Source organism: Phalangium opilio, unplaced genomic scaffold, assembly GCF_054372755.1.
Source record: "Phalangium opilio isolate 3A_F unplaced genomic scaffold, DU_Popi_V2 ptg000217l_1, whole genome shotgun sequence".
In the NCBI taxonomy this organism is placed as follows: domain Eukaryota; kingdom Metazoa; phylum Arthropoda; class Arachnida; order Opiliones; family Phalangiidae; genus Phalangium; species Phalangium opilio.
Genome location: NW_028324218.1, coordinates 3,043,017 through 3,063,805, shown reverse-complemented (window position 1 = coordinate 3,063,805; position 20,789 = coordinate 3,043,017). Strand labels below are relative to the sequence as shown.

The window sequence follows — 20,789 nt, the reverse complement described above, 5'->3', positions numbered from 1 at the left end:
TTTTATAGCTTTTAACTAAATTCTCTTGCGTAAATAACCAGGTTATAAAATGTCAAAGAAAAAAAGAAAGGTTTATTATGGCGCGAAATTTGTTTTGAGCGCGAAGGTATCACGTGATTAATTTTTGCGTTTTGTTAAGGCGGGCTTAGCGAACTTGTTCAGTTTGCAAGAAAAGGCGCGAAACTTTTAGGTAAAAGTAGACCGGCTCTTTAGTTTTTCGCCTAAATTTCTGAATTAAATGCAGTTTAGTGTTTATAAACGTATAAGACGCGTAGAATAATTGATAATAAGTACTTTTCAAGACCTTAAATATGGTAATCTATTATTTTAACTTCATATTCTTTCACAAAATGAAATAAGGGGCCAAGGCTTAAGGTTTGTTTTGATTTTCTTTAAAGTCCAGAAAGGGTTTAAGCTTAGAGGAGAAACGACAACGGTTAATGAAGTTATTTTACGAGAAAAAGGACGTTTTTCAATTAAAAGAATTGGAGAAAATCGCTCCTAAAGAAAAGGGAATTGTAGCCCAATCAGTTAAAGATGTTTTACAATCATTAGTTGATGATGGAATGGTTGATTCTGAAAAAATTGGAACTTCCGTTTATTTCTGGGCTTTTCCAAGCAAGGCAGCGAACAACGTAGGTTCCATTTATTATTTCTTTTGACACTTGTTGTTCATAAGATTGTTTTAAGAAATATATGGCTTCCCCAATCTCCACAGTGTAAACGTAAGCTAGCTGACCTCAAAGAACGGGAAGGTTCTCTTAAAAAGAAGCTTAAAACATTGAATGATCAGATTGAAAAAGCCAAAGTAGGACGCGAAGATGATGATGACAGAGAAAAACTCTTAAACCAATTGGAAAAACTAAAGGAAGTTAATGAAAAACTGATCACAGATGTTCAAAAATATCGCGATTGTGATCCTGAGGTAATGAAAACTATTCAAAAAGAGACGGTAATCGCCAAGGACGCTGCCAATAGATGGACTGGTGAGTCATTGATATTTTTCTTAAGGGGGGAAACGTCACAGTTGGGCCTGCCAATAAACGGAGCCGGTTTTCACCCTCCCTCCTGCGGGCCGCTGAAGAACTCTATGGCGCCTAGGCGGGGACTAGCGAAACCCCGCCTCAAAATCTCTCCTTTCTTCCCCCCCCCCCGAATTGAAATAGCTCTATATGGCGGGAAATTTGAAATATGCTTGCATTTGTCACCAGATGGCGCTAGCTTCTTTTGACCACTTAGTAGGCCTAAAAAATAGACTTAATCTAACCTTGACTTAAGCCTTAGTTAGAGATACGCTTGAAATTCAATGATATGATAATAAAAAATAGATATTAAGCGAAAAATATATTTAGCATTGCGATTTTAAGCCAAAGAAAAATTTATTATCTTTTATAGATAATATATTCGCTGTTAAAAGTTGGTGTAAGCGTAAATTTTTCTTGGAAGACAGTTTGATAAATAAGCAATTTGCTATCCCGGAGGAACTAGATTATATCCCATGAATATTTTAACTTTAAATGTATTAAATCATATCCCCTAACCCTTTTTGTTATAATAAACATGTAAATAAAGTTCAAAATAATATTATTTCCGAAATAACGCCTCGTATTTTCATTTTGACATGATGCAACAGCCTTTTTTGTTGCGATGGTCTTGGTTCAATAACCCATTTTGTGGGAGTGAAATTTGGAGGGGCATAAGCGCGGAAACCAGTCTCGGAAACCCGGGCCTCGGGGTTACTGACGTCATAGGAACCCCCCCCCCCTCTTGTTATTTCCTTCTGTTCACTTTCTAGAAAATTTCACGGTTGATTGCAATATTGTCCCAAAAATAAGGGAATTTCTTATTTTATTCAAATATTTAACTGAATAAATAGATAGAAATAGTCAAGTTTAGGCCTTGGTTAAATAAAAAGATCGGTAGGGTAACTCAAAGACTTATAATTGCGTAATTTAAACCAGGAACTTAATCAGAAAATTGATAATTAGCCAGACAAAACGCCCATTTCGCATATAGTCCGTTAAAATTATCGGCCAAATGGTAGTATTCCCCCTCCACGGATTTTTAAAAGTTTGTACTCATTTCTGATAGTAAATGAGGTGGGGAACACGATGCCGTCAAAATTTTTCACCGCAAATGATTTAAAAAAAAAAAAAAAAGGTAGCACATATTACTTATGGTTGTTTGTATATTTGATATTTGGGGCGCATAGACTTGTTTAGATTATGTTTGGGATATTTTAGGTTCAGGTTCAGGTTAGGTTAGGTTATTTTAGGTTAGGGTTAGGTTAGGTTCAGGTTTAGGTTAGGTTCGGGTTAGGTTAGGATAGGTTAGGTTCAGGTTAGGTTAGCTTAGGTTAGGTTCAGTTTCTATTAGATTTCTCCTTTTCCAAAATATTGCAATTTTCATAAAAAAAAAATTCAAAAAAAAAATTTTCAAAATCATTTGCGGTGGAAATTTTTAACGGCATCGTGTTCCTCACTTCGTTTACTATCAGAAATGAGTACAAACTTTTAAAAATCCGTGGAGGGGGAATACTACTATTTTACCAAATTATCAAATTTTAGATATTCTTTTAGGCCTAGTATGTAATAGGATTTCCTTGGGTAAAAAACAACCTGTGGATTGCAGATTATAAAGAACAGAGTTGCCAGATAAGTTTTGCAGATCCCGCCCAACCCAAGCGGAAAGCAGCCCAAATTACCGCCCAAACAAAAATTTTGTTTTTGCAAAAAACCGCCCAATTTCCGCCAGGTTATTAACTTACAATATAAACATATTTAATAGACAGTAATATCATAAACTTGTTTAGTTACAGTAGTTTCCCTGATACACTGTCCAGAGAATACGGTATTAACTTCGTTTTCATTTTTCAAATATCTCTTAGCTTAAAAATGTGTTCATTTTTTATTAGATTTTAGACATTTCGACTAGTAGAATCCCTAAATTAACTTCGTAAACCCTCTAATGCTAAAGATGCATTTTATAATTTTTTTTTAATTTTATAATTGTAGCGCTCCCCGTTTTTAAAATGCCAGTCTACCATTCGCGAATTTCCCGCCTAGAGTTTTCAATCCAGTCCGCTACTAGGGGCTAGGAGCCTAGAGCCTAGAGGCACTGCGTGTTAGATGAATGGGGGAAGGTAGCTAAAGTGGCACAGAACAGAATGAATCTCACGAGTTCCGAGTGGCCGGCCGAACCCCTCCTCCCTTCACTGAATCACTGCGCTTACCCGTAACCGCCGACTCGCAGACCGAGACCGGCAGAAACCTTACCAAAATACCAGCCCAAAAAACCGCCTTCCGCCCAACCATTTTTTTCCCGCTACATAGATCAAAAACAAGCCCAATTTGGGCGGGAAACCGCCCAACTGGCAACTCTGATAAAGAAAAAGAAATTAGAATTTCTGATGAAATATAACTTGATAATTTCATCCCCTAACAACGCGAAAATTTCCCCCTTTTAAACGTGCCGGGGGAAGGGAAATCAGTGAAATTTGGCTTCAAAATTGCAACTATTTTGACGTTAGTGTCTTTTAACCAATCACGACTTCTCGCGCAATCACGTGGGTTTTATCCCTAACCAATCGCTTCTCGACACGACGACTAGCTAGGAGCTCATTTAGATTATGGCTGTCACGGAGAACGGTTTGACTTTCAGTTTTCTACCGAATTTTGCCAAGAAGAAACGCGTTTGATATAAAATTAGGCTTAGGAATCAGTACGGTTGGGTTCTCAAATCGAAAGTGGCGGCGTTATGTCGACGAAAACGATCATATTGGCTACGATGCCTAACAGAATAGGCAATTTACAACTACAAAATTTAACTACCAGTCCGGCATTTCGTAAAACCATCGTACCCGGAGGTCCCGGTAAATCGTTGTTGGGTATTAGACCAGCGTCGGATCGCCGGGAAAAACCAGTTGCGATTGAAATTAAACTTGAAAATCAACTATTGGAGACGTCATCGGATTACGAATCTCATAGCACAAGGAAAAGACAACGATTAGATCATCTAACCATGGAGGAAAAATTAATGAGAAGGTACGTGTATTAATATTATTACTATTTTTACGATTAGTTAATTAATAAGGAGCTTTTAGTTAGGCTTAGATTATTGTAGGCCTATTTTTAGATACGCCTCTATCTTTCTAACCGCTTTTGAAGTTCGGTACGCGTTAGGTCTTTGCTTTGCCACGGTGGCAGATTTGACATTGATAGGCTTATGCATGGCAGGGTTGGCAGCAGGCATTGCCAGGGTTTTAACTGAAGGGGGCGGAACTCATGATTTTCCTTATCTACCCCCTTGCATTTACAAGTACATGTATAGTTATCAGTTAAGTGCGATGCAGCTTGACGGAACTAACTTAAGTTTATGGGATATTTTATTGTTCCATTGTATATTATATTAAACTTGGTTGGGGAAATAATGAGTTTTACGCGTACTGTTTTTCCGATTGAGGATTGAGGTTATACGCTTCGTTTCCTGCTTTTTATTGTTTGGTGATGGGTGCGACTTGTTTTTATTGTTTGAATGGGAGGTTTTTATTTTAATACTTGAAAGGTATTGGTTGAAAAGGTTGAATAAATATGCTAGGGTAAATAATTGAATGTTATTATATTGTTTTTCTGGCACAACAATGTCATTATTGATTAGTTTATTGCGTTTTTCTGGCATAACAACGTCCAACTTTATTATTGATTAGTTTACATAATCAGGGTTCATACAAATCTGGGGAACCTTTATGTGTCAGGGAAATGAATTGTTGACTGATTTTGATAATTCAGGGAAAGCTCAGGGAAATTAGTAATTTTTAGTATAATTTAGGGGAATTTGTGAGGCTTGATTAAGTTTGCATTGAAGGGCTTGCTTCAAGTAAAAATAACCAATCAATAAGTTATTACTATAAAAGAACACTTGCAGTTATTGATTAGGTAGCTTTGTACTCGGAAATTTTTGGGAAATATATGGGAATAAACCTGGAAATTTAAGCGAGATATATGGGAATAAATCCCTGAAATAAAACCTGGAAGTTTCAGGGAAATACATAAGGGGGAACCTGGCAATTTAAGCGAGATATATGGGAATAAAGCCCTGAAATAAAACCTGGAAGTTTCAGGGAAATACATAAGGGGGAACCTGGAAGTATATGGGAATAAGACCTGGAAATTTCACGGAAATATATAGGGGGAAACCTGGGAATATATGGGAATAAAACCTGGCAATTTCAGGGGAAGATATAGGGGGGAAACGTGGAAATATATGGGATTAAAACCTGGCAATTTCAGGGGAAGATATAGGGGGGAAACTGGAAATATATGGGATTAAAACCTGGACATTTCAGGGGAAGATATAGGGGGGAAACCTGGAAATATATGGGATTAAACCCTGGACATTTCAGGGGAAGATATAGGGGGGAAACCTGGAAATATATGGGAATAAAACCTGGAAATTTCGGGGGAAGATATAGGGGGAAAACCTGGAAATATATGGGAATAAAACCTGGAAATTTCGGGGGAAGATATAGGGGGAAAACCTGGAAATATATGGGAATAAAACCTGGAAATTTCGGGGGAAGATATAGGGGGAAAACCTGGAAATATATGGGAATAAAACCTGGAAATTTCGGGGGAAGATATAGGGGGGAAACCTGGAAATATATGGGAATAAAACCTGGAAATTTCGGGGGAAGATATAGGGGGAAAACCTGGAAATATATGGGAATAAAACCTGGAAATTTCGGGGGAAGATATAGGGGGGGGGGAAACCTGGAAATATATGGGAATAAACCCTGGAAATTTCAGGGGAAGATATAGGGGGAAAACCTGGAAATATATGGGAATAAAACCTGGAAATTGCAGGGAATTATATGGGGGAAAAACCATGGAAATGTTAATATCAGTAAAATCGGTTTTCCAAATATTGTATGAACCCTGATAATGGTCAATATATTTCCCCCACACGCTATCTTGACCAAATTGATATTATGTTTACGTTCCTTATGTTTGACCCACTTTTCAGGAAACTTAAAAATAGAGTCGCCGCGCAAACAGCACGCGATCGTAAAAAAGCCCGTATGGACGAACTGGAAGACTTAGTCTCCGCCATGGAAAAGAAGGTGGACAATTTACTCTGCGAAAATTCCAGGCTTAAAAACGTTATGATGTTACTCGAAACCGAAAACAAGTACTTGAAAGAAAAACTGGAAAACCAGGACAAAGTCAAATCTACGCTAGAACCACCATCAACAACAGCAGCGACGACAACAACATCAACAGTGCCAGTCACGACGAATGACGTTACTTTTGTCAAACGAGAGGTCGAGGAAGACGCGAATTCTCGGGTTGACGTTTCCGTTGAGCAAGCATGGCCCATTAGTGCACCTCTGCAGAAGGAGCAGGAAACGAAGACCCCTTGTTCTCGTTGGACGAAGCCCTCCGTTTGTTGGAGAACGATCATAATGAGTCTGATGATTTATTTGACTTCTTACAACAATGCGGCCCGGAATTATTCGGAGGCAGCTCGCTTGAAGAAAATATTACAAAGCCTGAAGAAAAATCAGAAGTTGAACCACCTTGTGTGAGTATCTTTTCTCTTCCCATTTTATCCTTTATTTTTTCATCCATTTTCCCCCTCTACCGTGTCTCTCATCCATATCCCCCTCTGCGTATTTCATCCATATATTGTTCCCCCTCTTCGTTTCTCATCCGTATATTTCCCCCGCTCTGCGTCTCTCATCCGTATATTGTTTCCCCTCTTCGTTTCTCATCCATATATTATTTCCCCTTTTTCGTCTCATCCGTATATTGCCCCCCGCTCTTCATCTCTCATCCATATACTGCAGCCCCGCTCGCTCTGCGTCTCTCATCCGTCCGTATTGCCCCATCTCTTCCGTCTCTTATCCATATATTGCCCCCCGCTTTTCGTCTCGCATCCATGTATTGCCCCCCCCCGCTCTGCATCTCTCATCCATATATTGCCCCCCTCTTCGTCTCTCTCCATATATTGCCCCCCTCTTCGTCTCTCATCCATATATTGCCCCCCCCTCTTCGTCTCTCTCCATATATTGCCCCCCCTCTTCGTCTCTCTCCATATATTGCCCCCCCTCTTCGTCTCTCTCCATATATTGCCCCCCTCTTCGTTTCTCATCCATATATTGCCCCCCTCTCTGCATCTCTCATCCATATATTGCCCCCCTCTTCGTTTCTCATCCATATATTGCCCCCCTCTCTGCATCTCTCATCCATATATTGCCCCCCTCTTCGTCTCTCATCCGTATATTGCCCCCCTCTTCGTCTCTCATCCGTATATTGCCCCCCTCTTCGTCTCTCATCCATATACTGCAGCCCCGCTCGCTCTGCGTCTCTCATCCAGATATTGCCCCCCCCAGCTCTTCCGTCTCTCATCCAGATATTGCCCCCCCCCCAGCTCTTCCGTCTCTCATCCAGATATTGCCCCCCCCCAGCTCTTCCGTCTCTCATCCCTATATTGCCCCCGCTCTGCATCTCTCATCCCTATATTGCCCCCCGCTCTACATCTCTCATCCGTATATTCCCCCCTCTCTGCATCTCTCATCCGTATATTCCCCCCCCCGCTCCGCATCTCTCATCCATATATTGCCCCCCCCCTCTTCGTCTCTCATCCATATACTGCAGCCCCGCTCGCTTTGCGTCTCTCATCCATATATTGCCCCCCCCCCGCTCTTCATCTCTCATCCATATACTGCAGCCCCGCTCGCTCTTCGTCTCTCACTCATCCATATATTGCCCCCCCTCTTCGTCTCTCATCGTATATTGTTCCCCCGCTATATTTCCTTTAATAGAATTTACAATTTTCAGGGTCACCTTCTTCTAAATGCCTATAGTTTCTTACCATTCTTTTTATTATTTTTCCCCCCTCAGAAACGAAAGAGAGTTGAGACAGCTAGTGAAGTGGTGGGGCCCTCACCAACAGAGTTGGAATCCATCAAAGAACTAATACGTTTCGATCACGTTTATTACAAAGAAAGAAAAGACACTGACCCTTTGAAGGTCGAAATTGAAGAAGCTATTGTTGAAATTGTTGACAGTGACTCGACATCGCGTGATGACGACATTACTACTACTACTTCTTCTTCTTACCCAGAGACAATTCCTACAGTTGGTCAAAAGTACTACAACACGCCTCTCATAATTACCGATAATATTCCCAGTGAAATCTTAAAAAGCGACGTTGATTCCGATTGCGAAATTATTGAAGAGACATCGTCGACGACGTCATCGAACAATCATTTAAAACCAATGGACACTAATATTTTTCTAAATAGCCCTTGCGGTTCGACCAGCAACGAATCCGGTTACGATTCTCCTAAAACACCCAGCACTGGAAATTGCAGTTTAAGTGACGAAGATTTTGAAGAATCTTTCTCCGAACTCTTTCCAATGTTAATGTGAAATTATTTTTTATTATAACAGAAATTTAAACAACATACATCAACACATATATTACATATATAAACAAACACATACACAAACACTAACGTAATAAACAAACAGAAATTGTATATATTTATTGCCATAATGTAATTGTTTTTATTTGTTTTTTTGTACTACACCCAACTGTAGTAATTCTCACTTGGTGGGAGAATTAAAAGTAGTTTTGCTCTAAAATTTTGTGGAAAATTATTTTACTACTTATTTTTCGGTTGGATGACAAACCAAGGCTTAAGAATGTTTGTCTTGGACCGTGGAACAGGTATGGCGCTTGGAAAATTATTTTACTACTTATTTTTACGGTTTTTAGTACGTTAAGCCTCGGTTGGATGACAAACCAAGGCTTAGGAATGTTTGCCTTGAACCATAAAGCAGGTATGGGGCTTCGAAATTTAAAATTAGCGGGAGTTTTGTGTTCTTCAAGTTTCGAGAGTCACGTGACCGGAAATAAGAATCGTAATTCCAAAAAATTAAAATGGCGGATTCCGCTAGTTGATGCGTGGACTCGTGGGGTTTGTTTCATGACTTCGTCTAAAATAGTACGTTTTTGATGGTATTTAAAGGCGAAAATTGTTACTGTTAGTAATTATAGTTATTTTATTGACTAAACTTTAAGAACTAAAAACAATTCCGGGAAATAATCGTGTATTTGAGCTAAAAACCGACGTTTTTCGCTAAGCCTTTGTCGATAAAACGTGCTCGGGTGATGGTTTGGTGCTTCTCTGAACTTGTGTTTTTCAACTAAAAGTATGGATAATGGTTTAAATTCCTTAAAAACATCAATTTCGGCCAAAAAAATGAAACGTATGGAGTCTAAGAAGAAGAAATTAGCCGCTTTTCTTAACCTTGTTACTGGCAACAATGATTTGGCTCAAGTTCAACCAAAACGTCAGAAGACTTTTCATGTTGAGTTAAGTGAAACTAAAACTAAAACTATTGGTGCTACTTCTGAAAATGTTCCTAAAGTTAACGAGGAAATAGTAACACCAGAGAAAGAAAAATCATTGGATAAATTACGCGAAGAGATAAGATTATATCAGAACACAGTTGTTAAGAAACCATCAGTTTATTTGACTAATTTGGGATTACTTGGAAGAATCAATATTGACCCTAAGTCTAAAATTGAAGAAGAAATACCTATTTTGACCTTTAATCTTCAAGACATTCAAGATATCCTTTTATTAGCAACAATTGGTAGGGATTCTTTTGTAAAAACAAGATTTTGTACCCTATTTAACTTTACCGAGATTCAAACAACGACTTTACTAATTTTGGAAGGCATTTCATGCCAAGAATACTTAACTAACAAATCAAAATTTGCAAAAACGGGAAAAATATTTGAGGAAGCTGTACAATTATCAATTTTAGACAATTTTTATAAAGAATTTATGTGGGATTCGTTAAGTGACGTAACAAACGTAACCCCAATAGAGGATAATGATAATTCAACGGAGAACAGATGTACAAAAGTAGATTTGATACTAAGCCCAGTTCAAATGCTATCAGAAGGTTACCCTTTACCAAATGAAAGAGTCTTTAATGACTTTAAACATACTAAAGACCGTTACGAACATGTTAGTAACGATTCCCCGTTATTTGCCTTAGATTGCGAAATGGTACAAACGAGTCAAGATCCCCGTGCCTTAGCTAGAGTAGCGATTGTAGATGAGAGTTTAGAAACAATTTATGACACTTTTGTCATACCTCCAGCTAAGATTACTAATTATTTAACGGAATATAGCGGAGTAACGGAGAATTCCTTAAAAGGTGTGACAAAAACATTGAAAGATGTTCAAAATGATATAAGAAATTTGATACCAAATGATGCCATACTTTGTGGTCAATCATTAAACTTTGATTTAATTTGTTTAAAATTATTTCATCCTTATATAATTGATACAAGTACGCTATTTAACTTATCGGGAAACGCGGGACAAAAGCATAAATTGAAGGTTTTAGCCGATTATTTTTTAGATGAGGAAATTCAGAGTGAGAAAAGATTAGGTCATGACCCCTGTGAGGATAGTTTAGCCTGTATGAAGTTAATTTTATTGAAATTAAATTATAAAAGGACGTTTGGGGATGTAACGTTAGGTTGGCAATTACCTGTCGAACCTGGGAAGGAAAAACCACCCCTTTCTGGTAATTTATTACAGAAAATTTGGTCTAAAGATAAGAAAATAAGTATTTCCGCGCGTAGTAAGCATTTAAAAAGGTATAAAAGAGAATGTAATTGGGAAAAAGTTAAGAATTTTAAGGGAAAAGTGTTAAAAGATATTTCTGATTCAGTTTTAAATCGAATGTGGGTTGATGATTTAGTTTTGGCACATTTTAAATGTGATCTAAGTGAAATTAAAGAGGTAGATAATATTATTGATAGATTGTTTAGCTCTGCTCCCGATAGAACTCTTTTTTTAGTGATTTTTACTGGAAATATGGATGGTAGTAGCGAAGAAACCGGGTTATGTATGACCAAAGTTAAAAGAAAGTGATGTTATTACTTATATTGAAATTAAATTGGAATTATAATCAAATATTGTGTGTTTTTTATTAATTATACGCATTTATTTCGAAAATAATGCTTAATTTGCAACATTTTAAACTTTCAAGGTTAAGTTTCGTGAGTACGGTGAGTTCGAAAAACGCGGGAAAAGTAATAAGTATGGGGTGGCGCATGCGCAATTTCCAATACACAACTTTTTCATTACGCGGGGATGCCATATTGGGCTGAAAATCCGCCAATTGGGCTTCTTCGCTACAATATTGGCTGGAAATAAAAGGGTTGGCTGGAAATTGGGCTTGTCGGGGTTTTTCTTTGGCTTTCTGTACTTCAAATACCGCTAATAGGCTAAAATCATTAAAATTTTTAAGAAACTGCTGTAAAACCTTTTAACAGCTTAGCTGGGGATCGCCGTTTTGCCCGTATCACTCTTCGTGATGCTGGTTTCTCTGAATCTGACATTTCCCAGGTCTCCATCACTCGTCGAGGCCGTTTCTCTCCTAACCATACAAAGCCGCGCCCTCTTGTGCTCACATTCGACCGTGTTAGTGACCGTAATTATTTTATTTCCAAATTACACGAATTGCGTACTGATTCGACCTACAACTTCCCTTACTCTTACACAATTGATCGTTCACCCGCCCAACAGCAACAGTTCTATGTCCTTCGTCAAAAGCTTAGAGAGCTCAATCAAGGTTGTCCTCGAAAGTTCATAATTCTACGTGGCAAAATAGTTCCTAACCCATCCTTAAATGTGATCACACCTACTTCCGCGGTTGAATCTACGGTCAACAATTCCGATACCTGTGTTATGGGAGTTGTGCCCGTCTTAAAACACTAAAAACTTCTCTACAGTATCTTAAATTAGTTTACTACTCTCCAGACCAGATCTTCTATTCCTTACTTTTAATTAATTACCCTTAAGCGCTAGATTCATTTAAATTCCAATATTTGTATACTATTCTCAAGTCAAAATTGTTAATTAATTACCTATAAGCATTTTGTCCATTTAAACCTTAATAATTGTTTACTGTTCTCATGTTATAATCGTTACTATTCTTAAGTCAAATTGTTAATTAATTACCTATAAGCATTTTGTCCATTTAAACCTTAATAATTTGTTTACTGTTCTCATGTTATAATCGTTACTATTCTTAAGTCAAATTATTAATTAATTACCTATAAGCACTTTATTCATTTAAATCTTAATAATTGTTCATTGTTCTCATGTTATAATTGTTACTTTTCTCTTGTCTAAAATCTTTAATTCATTCTCTATATGCACTCTTTATTTAATTCTTAAAAATCTGTTTACTATTCTCATGTTTAAAATCATTAATTAGTTATCCATATGCTCTGTTCATTTAATATGTTAATACTTGTTTACCATTCTGTATTCTCATGTCAAAATCAAACTCATTCCGTCCGTACCACAAAAGCCTAAGGCTTGCATGTACGTTGCTAGTCCAAATAAATAAATAAATAAATAAATATTTCGTCAATTTATGACTAAATAAAATGGTTTTGGTTCCTTTTTGGGATTTTATAAATGGTGTTATGGTTATGCATTGACATTTTTAAAGAAAAACTTTAACTTTTTTGTCTTGTTTTTGGGTTTATAGTCTAGATCTTTGTCGGTAGTTTTTGGGCCGATTTTCGAAATATTGGGTGGCGGTTTTTTGGGCTTGTTTCCAATTTAATTTTGGCTGGTACATGGTTTACAAACTGGCATCCCTGTAAATTACGTCATCGTAACCTTTGATACTGGCGCGCTGTCGCTGTCAGATTAGAGAGAGAGAGAGAGAGAGTAGACTCGAGGCGTTTAGTTCAGACATGTTCAGAGAAGTTTAGTTTTTGTTTCTGGCATTTAATGATACCGCAATTAAGGAAAATATTTAATTAAGTACTAGTTTAATCTGGCCAAGGCTTAAGATCATTTTAATTCATTTGCATAACCAAAAGTCACCGCGGCGTTAGTAAGCAAATCGGAATCGGGTGTTGGAAATGTCATTACCACCACCTTCAATGGAGGCAAATAAATCACCTGCTGAACTTACCTTGGATTGTCTAACAAAGATCGGTAAAGACGACAGAAGAGTTCCGATATTTTTCTTGGAAAATACAACTATAACTATTGGGCGAGATTATAGTAACTCCATCTCTATTAACTCTAATGATGTGTCAAGAAACCATGCAGTCCTTCAAAAACTGGATAATCAGTGGCAAGTAAAAGACTCTAGTACCAATGGCGTTTTTATAAACAATAATAGAATTACCAAACAATCTTTCTATAAATTAGTCCGCGGAGATGCAATTTCATTAGGCCCACCCCAAAATTCTTTATTTAAATTTGTCCTAAATAGTCATGACGCTTTATCACTCCCTGAAATATATTTCCAAGTTCCTTGTAAGATTACTCCAAATGGATTGGTCATTAATATCCAATCAGATAGTGAAGATAAATCACAATTAGACCTTTTAAAAGAGTACAAAGAACAATTTCAAACCCTTGTAATTGAGGAGAAAAATAATAATATCGGGGATCATGTTAAAGAAACTCCGGTAATCGCTAATCCAAATCCTAATCCTAAATCTCCGCTAATGGATTCTTCAAAGGAATTGGAATTAAAATTAGACAAAACTATGACGCAAAATAAGAAATTGGCTAGTGAAAAAGAAGAGCTTTTAAAGCAGGTTAAAATTTTGAGAGAAAAGTTGAAAGTAGAAACGGGAAATCAAGTTACGTTAACGCAGAAAGTTGATCAGCTGGAAACTGAACTTTCTAAATTGGAAGATGCAAAAGAGGAAACGAGGTTGATATTATTGAAAAAGAATGATCGTCTTAGGAAGGAAATGAATGAAGTGGAGTTACGTGCGAAACACGACGTTGCCGAAGCTCTAAATGCTCAATTAACGATGCAAAAAGATTTTGAAAGTGAAAAGCTCAGTCTTCTACAACAAATTGAGGATTTGCAGACGAAATTGGATACAAAAGATAGTCAAGCTGATTTATTGCGTTCAGAACTTTGTGCCATTCATATGAACAATGAGCAAAATCTATTTGATGCCCATAGACAAGTAGTTGATCTTATGGAGGCGGAACTTGTTTGCTCCATTTGTTCGGAGCTTTTTGTGGAAACTACAACTTTGTCATGCAAACATAGTTTTTGCCAATATTGTATCAATTCCTGGGAAAGAGGGAGGCAAGGTTGTCCAATTTGTAGAGCCCCCATTGGTGCTAAAGTGGGTTGCATAAATATTGATAATTTCATCAGTAATATGGTTTTAAATTTTAAGCCTGAAGAAAAAAAACGTCGGGAAGAAGTTGTTAGATCTCGCCAACAACCATAATAATAATAATATTTTTATGTTCAAACGTTTCATTTTTTGTAAATTTTACTGTTTCATAATAAATTTTGGATAATAAAATGGTTTTTCTTTTGTAATTGACCTTTACTGAACTGAATTGAACTGAACTGAACCGCGCGTGTTTACATTTTGTAATCTCCAATCAGATCAATCTCCGAGTTGGATTAGTTTTACTTCTGATTTCGCTATTCTTCGAATAAGAAATATCAGCCGATATTTTGTGCCAATTTTGGCGTTAAACCAATTAATTTAATTAAAAATAGTCTAAAATGAATTAAAATTACCGTTTGATAATAATAAATTTGCAATAATAAAAATAATTTCCTTTGTGATTGAAATTAACTGAGCTGAACTGAACCGCGCGTGTTTACATTTTGTAATCTCCAATCAGATCAATCTCCGTGTTGTTTTAGTTTTACTTCTGCTTTCGCTAGTCTTGGAGTATCAGCCGATATTTTGTGCCAATTTTTTCGTTAAACCAATTAATTTAATTAAAAAGAATTTAAAACGAATTAAAATTACCGTTTAATAATAATAAATTTACAATAATAAAAATAATTTCCTTTGTGATTGAAATTAACTGAGCTGAACTGAACTGCGCGTGTTTACATTTTGTAATCTCCAATCTCCGTGTTGTTTTAGTTTTACTTCTGCTTTCGCTAGTCTTCGAGTATCGGCCTATGTTTTGTGCCAAAATTTCACGTTTAAACTAATTAACTTAATTAAAAATAGTCAAAAATGAATGAAAAATACTGCCTTAAGATAGTGAACGCTGATAAAACTCGTGCCAAAGAAATAATACTTAATAAAGCCAGATTTATAATCGGCAAAGGCTTAACAGCCGATTTACAACTAAACTCCATAGACATTGCGCAACAACACGCCGTCATTTTTAATGGTTTTTCGCAATGGTATATCAAACCCTTTTCTACCGAAATAATAATTAATGACAGAACATTAACATTTTACGAGGCTTACCGTTTAAAAGTGGGAGATGTGATAAAAATAGCTACATATAGTTTTATATTCGCTAAGTATGTACCTGAAGGGGTTAGTGATGATCTTGAACGTGACGCGATGGTACATTGTACTACAATCGTACCCAGCGTCTCTAGTCCTAATTTTAAATCAAAAATAGCTCAAAACTCCCTTGTTGATAAGTTAGACTACTTCTTAAGAGATTTCCTGATAGTTTTGTCAGCTTCTAGGCTTAATGATAATGGAAAAATTAGTCTTAACGGTGCCTTAAAAAATAAATTTCTCGAAGAAGGTAAAGAATTCGCGTCTTTGGTACAAAAATTAGAGAAAGATAATCGTTTTAACAATCGTTATGTCGCTGTATTGGAATCGGATAATGAAGATTTGCATAGATTTTATAATCAAGCTATCGAGAAGGAAAGCGAAACATTAAGAAAGGTTGAAAATGAGCTACGTTTTACTTCAGCTGAGTTTGATAATTATCGAGCTGAGATTAACGTACAGTTGAATAAACTTAAATTGGATTTATGGAAGAAAGATGAAGAAATTCTAGAAGAAAAGGAAAATAATGAGAAACTAAGTCAAATGCTTAACGATGTTAAGAAGAAACTGGAGGAAAATGAGGCGAAACTTTTCCAGAAAGAGCAGGAAATACTCGAAAAGAGCTTTGACGGTGTCCTTAAAGGATATTTGGAACATAAAGCGGCGAAATTTGAGCAGAAATACAATGAAATTGTACAAGAACGTGACTCCGTTGTTAAAAATTTGCAGTTAGAAGTCGTTAAGAATTCCCAATTAATGATTAAACTAAAGACTAACGAAGAAAATGTCGCGTCTTTGCGAACAAGGGTTACCTTATTGGAAAATGTACGAGAAGTTAACATTAGAAGAGTGATGGAGAAAGATGTCAAACTATTAGAGAGCGAAAGATTGAAGAAAGAACAAGGGGAAATGTTTCGTAAAACGAATACACGACTTGTAACGCTGAGAAAAGATTATTCCAGTTTGAAAACTGAAAAGGAACAACTTGAAAAGGATTTGAAAGAGAAACTACAATCCCAAGAAAACCAAATTAAGGAAAAGGATAAGGAGATTGAAGAACACGTTGTCAAAACTACGGAATTACGCGGCGAAATTGATGATTTGAAACAAATAATTGAAGTTTTGAAAGAATCTAACGAAGAAAACGTCTTAAAAAATACTATTTATCACTTGGAGCAATTTGAGAAGGAAAAAGAAACAATGGATAAAGATTTTAAGGAAAAAATTGCAGAGAAACAACGGATTATTGATAATCTTAAAATGGAATTAGAGACTCGAAATCTTCACGCAACTGATTCAAGTTCTTTAACGAAAGTTAAAGAAGAGTTGAAAGAAGCCTTGAAAAATTACGAGAGAAAGGAGAGAGAACTAGCAACGTTGAAAACCGCTTTTAAATCAATTGAAATGAACCTTTTGAAGTCGTTAACGGATAAGGATGAAGCCTTTCTCAAACTTGAAAACCAAATTAAGGAACAAGTTCGAAAAATATCTTGGCTTGAAAGGGATCATGAGACTTTGAAGACAGAATTAAATACCATGCGTTATCTTGAGTCTATAATGGAAGGCAAGATGAAAGAAACTACGGAAAAACTAAAAAAAGTCCATCAAATTATAGAAGAAGAGTTGAATTGCGCCATTTGCCATTGTTTATTGAAGAATGCCTTGGTTCTCACTTGTGGTCATTCATTTTGTAAGGTTTGCTTCGAAGCTTGGAAAGAAAGGAAGCACGAATGTCCCGTATGTCGCGCTTTTACTATTCGAGAAGTAAATGTACGCGCCATTGATAAAATCATCGAAAAATATTCCAAACATAAGCCTTAAAAGGCTTAAAAAAGTGTATTTGCCTTAAACAATACATTTCTAAATATATTTTGTTAATTTCTTTCCTATTTGTAATAAAATATTAACTACAAATATTAAAATGTTAATTTTATTAAAGATTTAATGTTTATAATCAATAAAATTTGATTAAAACTTGTGTTTTATTTTTGTCTTTACCGCGTGCGTGGTTACGAACTCTTCAAAATTGGCGCCAATTTAGCCTAACCGGCGGGAAACTACCATGGAGTAGAATTACAGTAGTGATAATGGATACTGCCTTAAAAAGTAAGCCCAGTCTCCTTGAATATTGCTCCATGGTGGTGCAGCGTTATTTTGATTTTATTTTGAAATAAAAACACTTTAATATTGATATGATAAGTTAACATCACAGTTTATTTTGATAATGTTAGCGTAGATGTATTTTTCTAGTTAAGGCAGTTTAATTCAATTGCTTTATTTAGGCCTAGTGGGTAGTGGCTTAAAATCTTTGATGAGCCAAGGCTTAGAATAGTTTACGTTAGCTTTCATGCTTTTGCTTTTGGAAGTTTTGGCATATGCCCTTCTTCTAAGTTTTTATTTTAAAACAAGAATGAATAAATCAAAAGGATTCAAAAACTCTTATTTCATTCAACCTTTAAGCGAAAAAGGAGAGGCTAAAGACGAGTTATTTAACTTAAACGAGGATGTAATAATAATTGGCAGATTCAGAGGCTGTAGTCTAGTCATTCCCTCCGATGATGTTTCTAATATTCACGCAGTTTTAACTAAAATCGATGAGACTTTCGCTATAACTGATTACCACAGTACTAACGGAGTTTATCTAAATAAATTTAAGTTAATTCCAAATAAAACCTATAAACTAACACCAGGAGACATTTTAACGTTTGGTCAGATAAACTCGAAAAGTTACGTCTTCGATAAAATCCAAATGTCTAACGATAACAACAATAGTGAAATTGAGGATATGGTACCAGTTGAAAATGCCTTTCAAATGGTACATTTGAACCAAATTGAGGCATTGAAAGCCGAAATTGAAACGGTTAAAATGGAATTAGCGTCAGAGAAGGTGGTAAAGATCGCGAAGACGGAGATTTTAGAAACATTATCCAAGGAGAAAGATGAGGTTATCTCGGTTTTGACGGAACGTAATGAAAAGTTGGAGAAGGAACTTAAAGCGAAATTAATTTCACTAAAGACTGAAATGACACGAGCTAATAAGCTTGAAAACCATAAAATTGATACCATTGAACTAAATGAAAATCTACGTAAAGAGTTAAGCAAGGCTATGGAAAAGATAGAGGTGATAGAAGAAGGAGTTCGTGAAATGGACCGTGTTCGTTCACAGTTATTGTACGATAATCGTGAAATGAACCACAAAATCTCCGCAGATAAAGTCACAATTGCTAAATTGTCCCTTGAAAATACTAAACTAAAGACCGAAGTTAGTAATCTGAAAGCTAAGGGTGAAACAGTTCGCGAAGTTTTGGATCAAAAAGTGAAGAAACTCGAAAGTTTGGAAAGTCAGAACAAGGATAAGAATAAGAAGATCGCCGATTTGGAGAAAAAGTTGGCCAAATCGTACAACGAAGCCCAATTCAAGGAACTGCAAGACAAAAACATCAAACTACAATTGGAGTACGAGATATTGGAGAAAAAGTTGGCGAAATCGTACAACGAAGCTCAATTCAAGGAACTGCAGGACAAATACACCAAACTACAATCGGAGTACGAGATATTAGTGAAGAAGAACAAGGATTTGTCAATAACCAACACCAACTTGGAAGAAGATCTAGTCACATTGTCTGAAAAAATAGATGAAATGTCGGCCATTTTGGAAGTTGAGAAATCAATTCAAAATAATGGCCAAAACCAAGTCTTAAAAGATATGCAGAGTCACATTAGCGAAATCATGGAAACTGAATGGAATTGCTCCATATGTTCGGAGTTTTTCATCGAGGCCACGATATTGGGGTGTAGCCACACCTTTTGCGATCACTGCATTACATCGTGGAAGAACAAAAATAAGAAGGATTGTCCCTTATGTCGAATGGAAATCAAAAGTCAAGTAAAATCACCGGCCATTGATCAATTTATCACGAAGATTGTGGATTATTTGGCCATAGATGTCAAGGATCAAAGAGAGCAAGTTCTTGCTGCCAGAAATAATTTGAAGCCAAAGACGCAGGTTGCCGCCCAAATACAAGTGCCTACCCAACCAAATGCCTGGGAACAAGTGTTAAACCCGCTGTTACGTCGGGCGGGTCAACCTCAACGCAATGCGGCTCAGGCCCAGCGTAATGCGACGCCGACCCAACGTGATGCGACGCCGACCCAACGTGATGCGACGCTGACCCAGAGTAATGCAACGCAGGCCCAGCGTAATGCTGCGCAGACCCAAAGTATTGGGGGTCGAGGTCTATTTGATCCACCTCAACTTCGCACCGGACCGTTTCAAGCACTACGACAACATGTTGCTAGCCAAGATATACGTAATGAGGGCCGAGCTATACGTGATGAGGGCCGAGCTATTCGTGTTGCGTGTCGAGCTTTACGTGATGAGGGTCGAGGTATACGTGATGAGGGCCGAGCTATTCGTGATGAGGGTCGAGCTATTCGTGATGCAGGCCGAGCTATACGTGATGCAAGTCGAGCTCAACGTGATGCTGACCAAGTGCATCGAAATGTAGCAAGTTATGGTCATTGTGCAGGTTTTCGGCCACGTCAATTTGTCGCGACTCCTCCTCAACAATCTGGTCAAACGCAGCAATCCCGAGCTCAAGCTAGTAGAGTATCAAGAAATCGTGGAAATCATGATGATTGGATGTATGAGGATTGGGGAGGTCAAGATTCGGATCATGGGATGGATACGTTAGACTTTTATTAAGAAAGTCTCTCTCAAACAATGAATTTGTTCATTACTTAATAGATTCATGCTCAAACATAAAAAGATTTAAGCCTTAAACCAAAAAGTGTCCTTAAAAAATTATTCCTAAGCCTTAAGAGAGAAAGTGCCATGTTTTTTTGTTATTTTCAATAAATCTTTGTATTCCACATAAAATTTTATTCAATTGTCATTACATTCCTAATAAAAAATGATATTTTGAAATTAATTCCGAGTGTTTTTAATTTATTTAATGGTAGAATCTACTTGTAAACTTCTTAGCCAATAGGCACGACAGTTTTGTGTGTTTGTATTTCCCGCGTAGGCCAATCAAATTGTAGAATGCCATAGATGGCGCAAACGTTCTTAATTTTTTTATTTTCGTTCGAACAATTTCTGTCCGCGGCAGATCTTCGAAAAGTTGTAACGGTACCGCTGGAAGCTTTACACGTAATTATTATAATTATGGATACAATTAATCAGCAAGGATTCAATAAATGGTAAGATTTAATATTTATTTAATGAAGGTTCAATACCAAAAATAAGCTAAAACATATAGATAAAGATTTAAATAGGTTAGAACATTTTTTTAGCTAAGCCTCGGCCCCAATTTCACCTTCTTAAAAGGCTTCTTTTGTTAGTAAAATTTCGTAAGCCTTGGTACTCAAACCGTTAACAAAATTCACAAATAGGGTTAGCAAATTTAATTTAAAAGGCTACGTTGTCT

The 20,789-nt window shown here is 36.7% G+C and overlaps 6 protein-coding genes across 6 annotated transcripts in view; all 6 read left to right on the top strand.

Moving 5' to 3' along the window:
- The first annotated feature begins 161 nt into the window (after nt 1-161).
- LOC149615666 (meiotic nuclear division protein 1 homolog) lies at nt 162-1,587 on the top strand. The gene is made up of 4 exons (XM_089856889.1): nt 162-314; nt 399-635; nt 719-986; nt 1,396-1,587. The coding sequence occupies exons 1-4, from the start codon at nt 312-314 to the stop codon at nt 1,500-1,502; spliced, it is 615 nt and encodes a 204-aa protein (XP_089713015.1). The 5' UTR covers nt 162-311; the 3' UTR covers nt 1,503-1,587.
- A 2,033-nt stretch (nt 1,588-3,620) lies between these two features.
- LOC149615665 (uncharacterized) lies at nt 3,621-8,012 on the top strand. The gene is made up of 3 exons (XM_089856887.1): nt 3,621-4,043; nt 6,022-6,579; nt 7,902-8,012. Exons 1-3 carry the CDS (start codon nt 3,757-3,759, stop codon nt 7,975-7,977), a joined length of 921 nt encoding a protein of 306 aa, XP_089713013.1. The 5' UTR covers nt 3,621-3,756; the 3' UTR covers nt 7,978-8,012.
- A 921-nt stretch (nt 8,013-8,933) lies between these two features.
- On the top strand, nt 8,934-11,005 carry Rexo5 (RNA exonuclease 5). The gene has a single exon (XM_089856885.1). The coding sequence runs from the start codon at nt 9,221-9,223 to the stop codon at nt 10,961-10,963; it is 1,743 nt and encodes a 580-aa protein (XP_089713011.1). The 5' UTR covers nt 8,934-9,220; the 3' UTR covers nt 10,964-11,005.
- Nucleotides 11,006-12,593: 1,588 nt separating this feature from the next.
- On the top strand, nt 12,594-17,340 carry LOC149615663 (uncharacterized). Its single transcript, XM_089857192.1, has 2 exons — nt 12,594-14,319; nt 15,073-17,340. The coding sequence occupies exons 1-2, from the start codon at nt 12,976-12,978 to the stop codon at nt 17,179-17,181; spliced, it is 3,453 nt and encodes a 1,150-aa protein (XP_089713318.1). The 5' UTR covers nt 12,594-12,975; the 3' UTR covers nt 17,182-17,340.
- A 128-nt stretch (nt 17,341-17,468) lies between these two features.
- On the top strand, nt 17,469-20,291 carry LOC149615662 (uncharacterized). The gene has a single exon (XM_089857244.1). The coding sequence runs from the start codon at nt 17,708-17,710 to the stop codon at nt 20,063-20,065; it is 2,358 nt and encodes a 785-aa protein (XP_089713370.1). The 5' UTR covers nt 17,469-17,707; the 3' UTR covers nt 20,066-20,291.
- Nucleotides 20,292-20,466: 175 nt separating this feature from the next.
- The window catches only part of Sarm (sterile alpha and armadillo motif), a 40,771-nt gene continuing 40,448 nt past the window's right edge, over nt 20,467-20,789 (top strand). The window contains exon 1 of the mRNA XM_089857454.1: nt 20,467-20,562. The gene's annotated coding sequence lies outside the window, so the exon portion shown is untranslated. The remainder of the gene's footprint in view (nt 20,563-20,789) is intronic.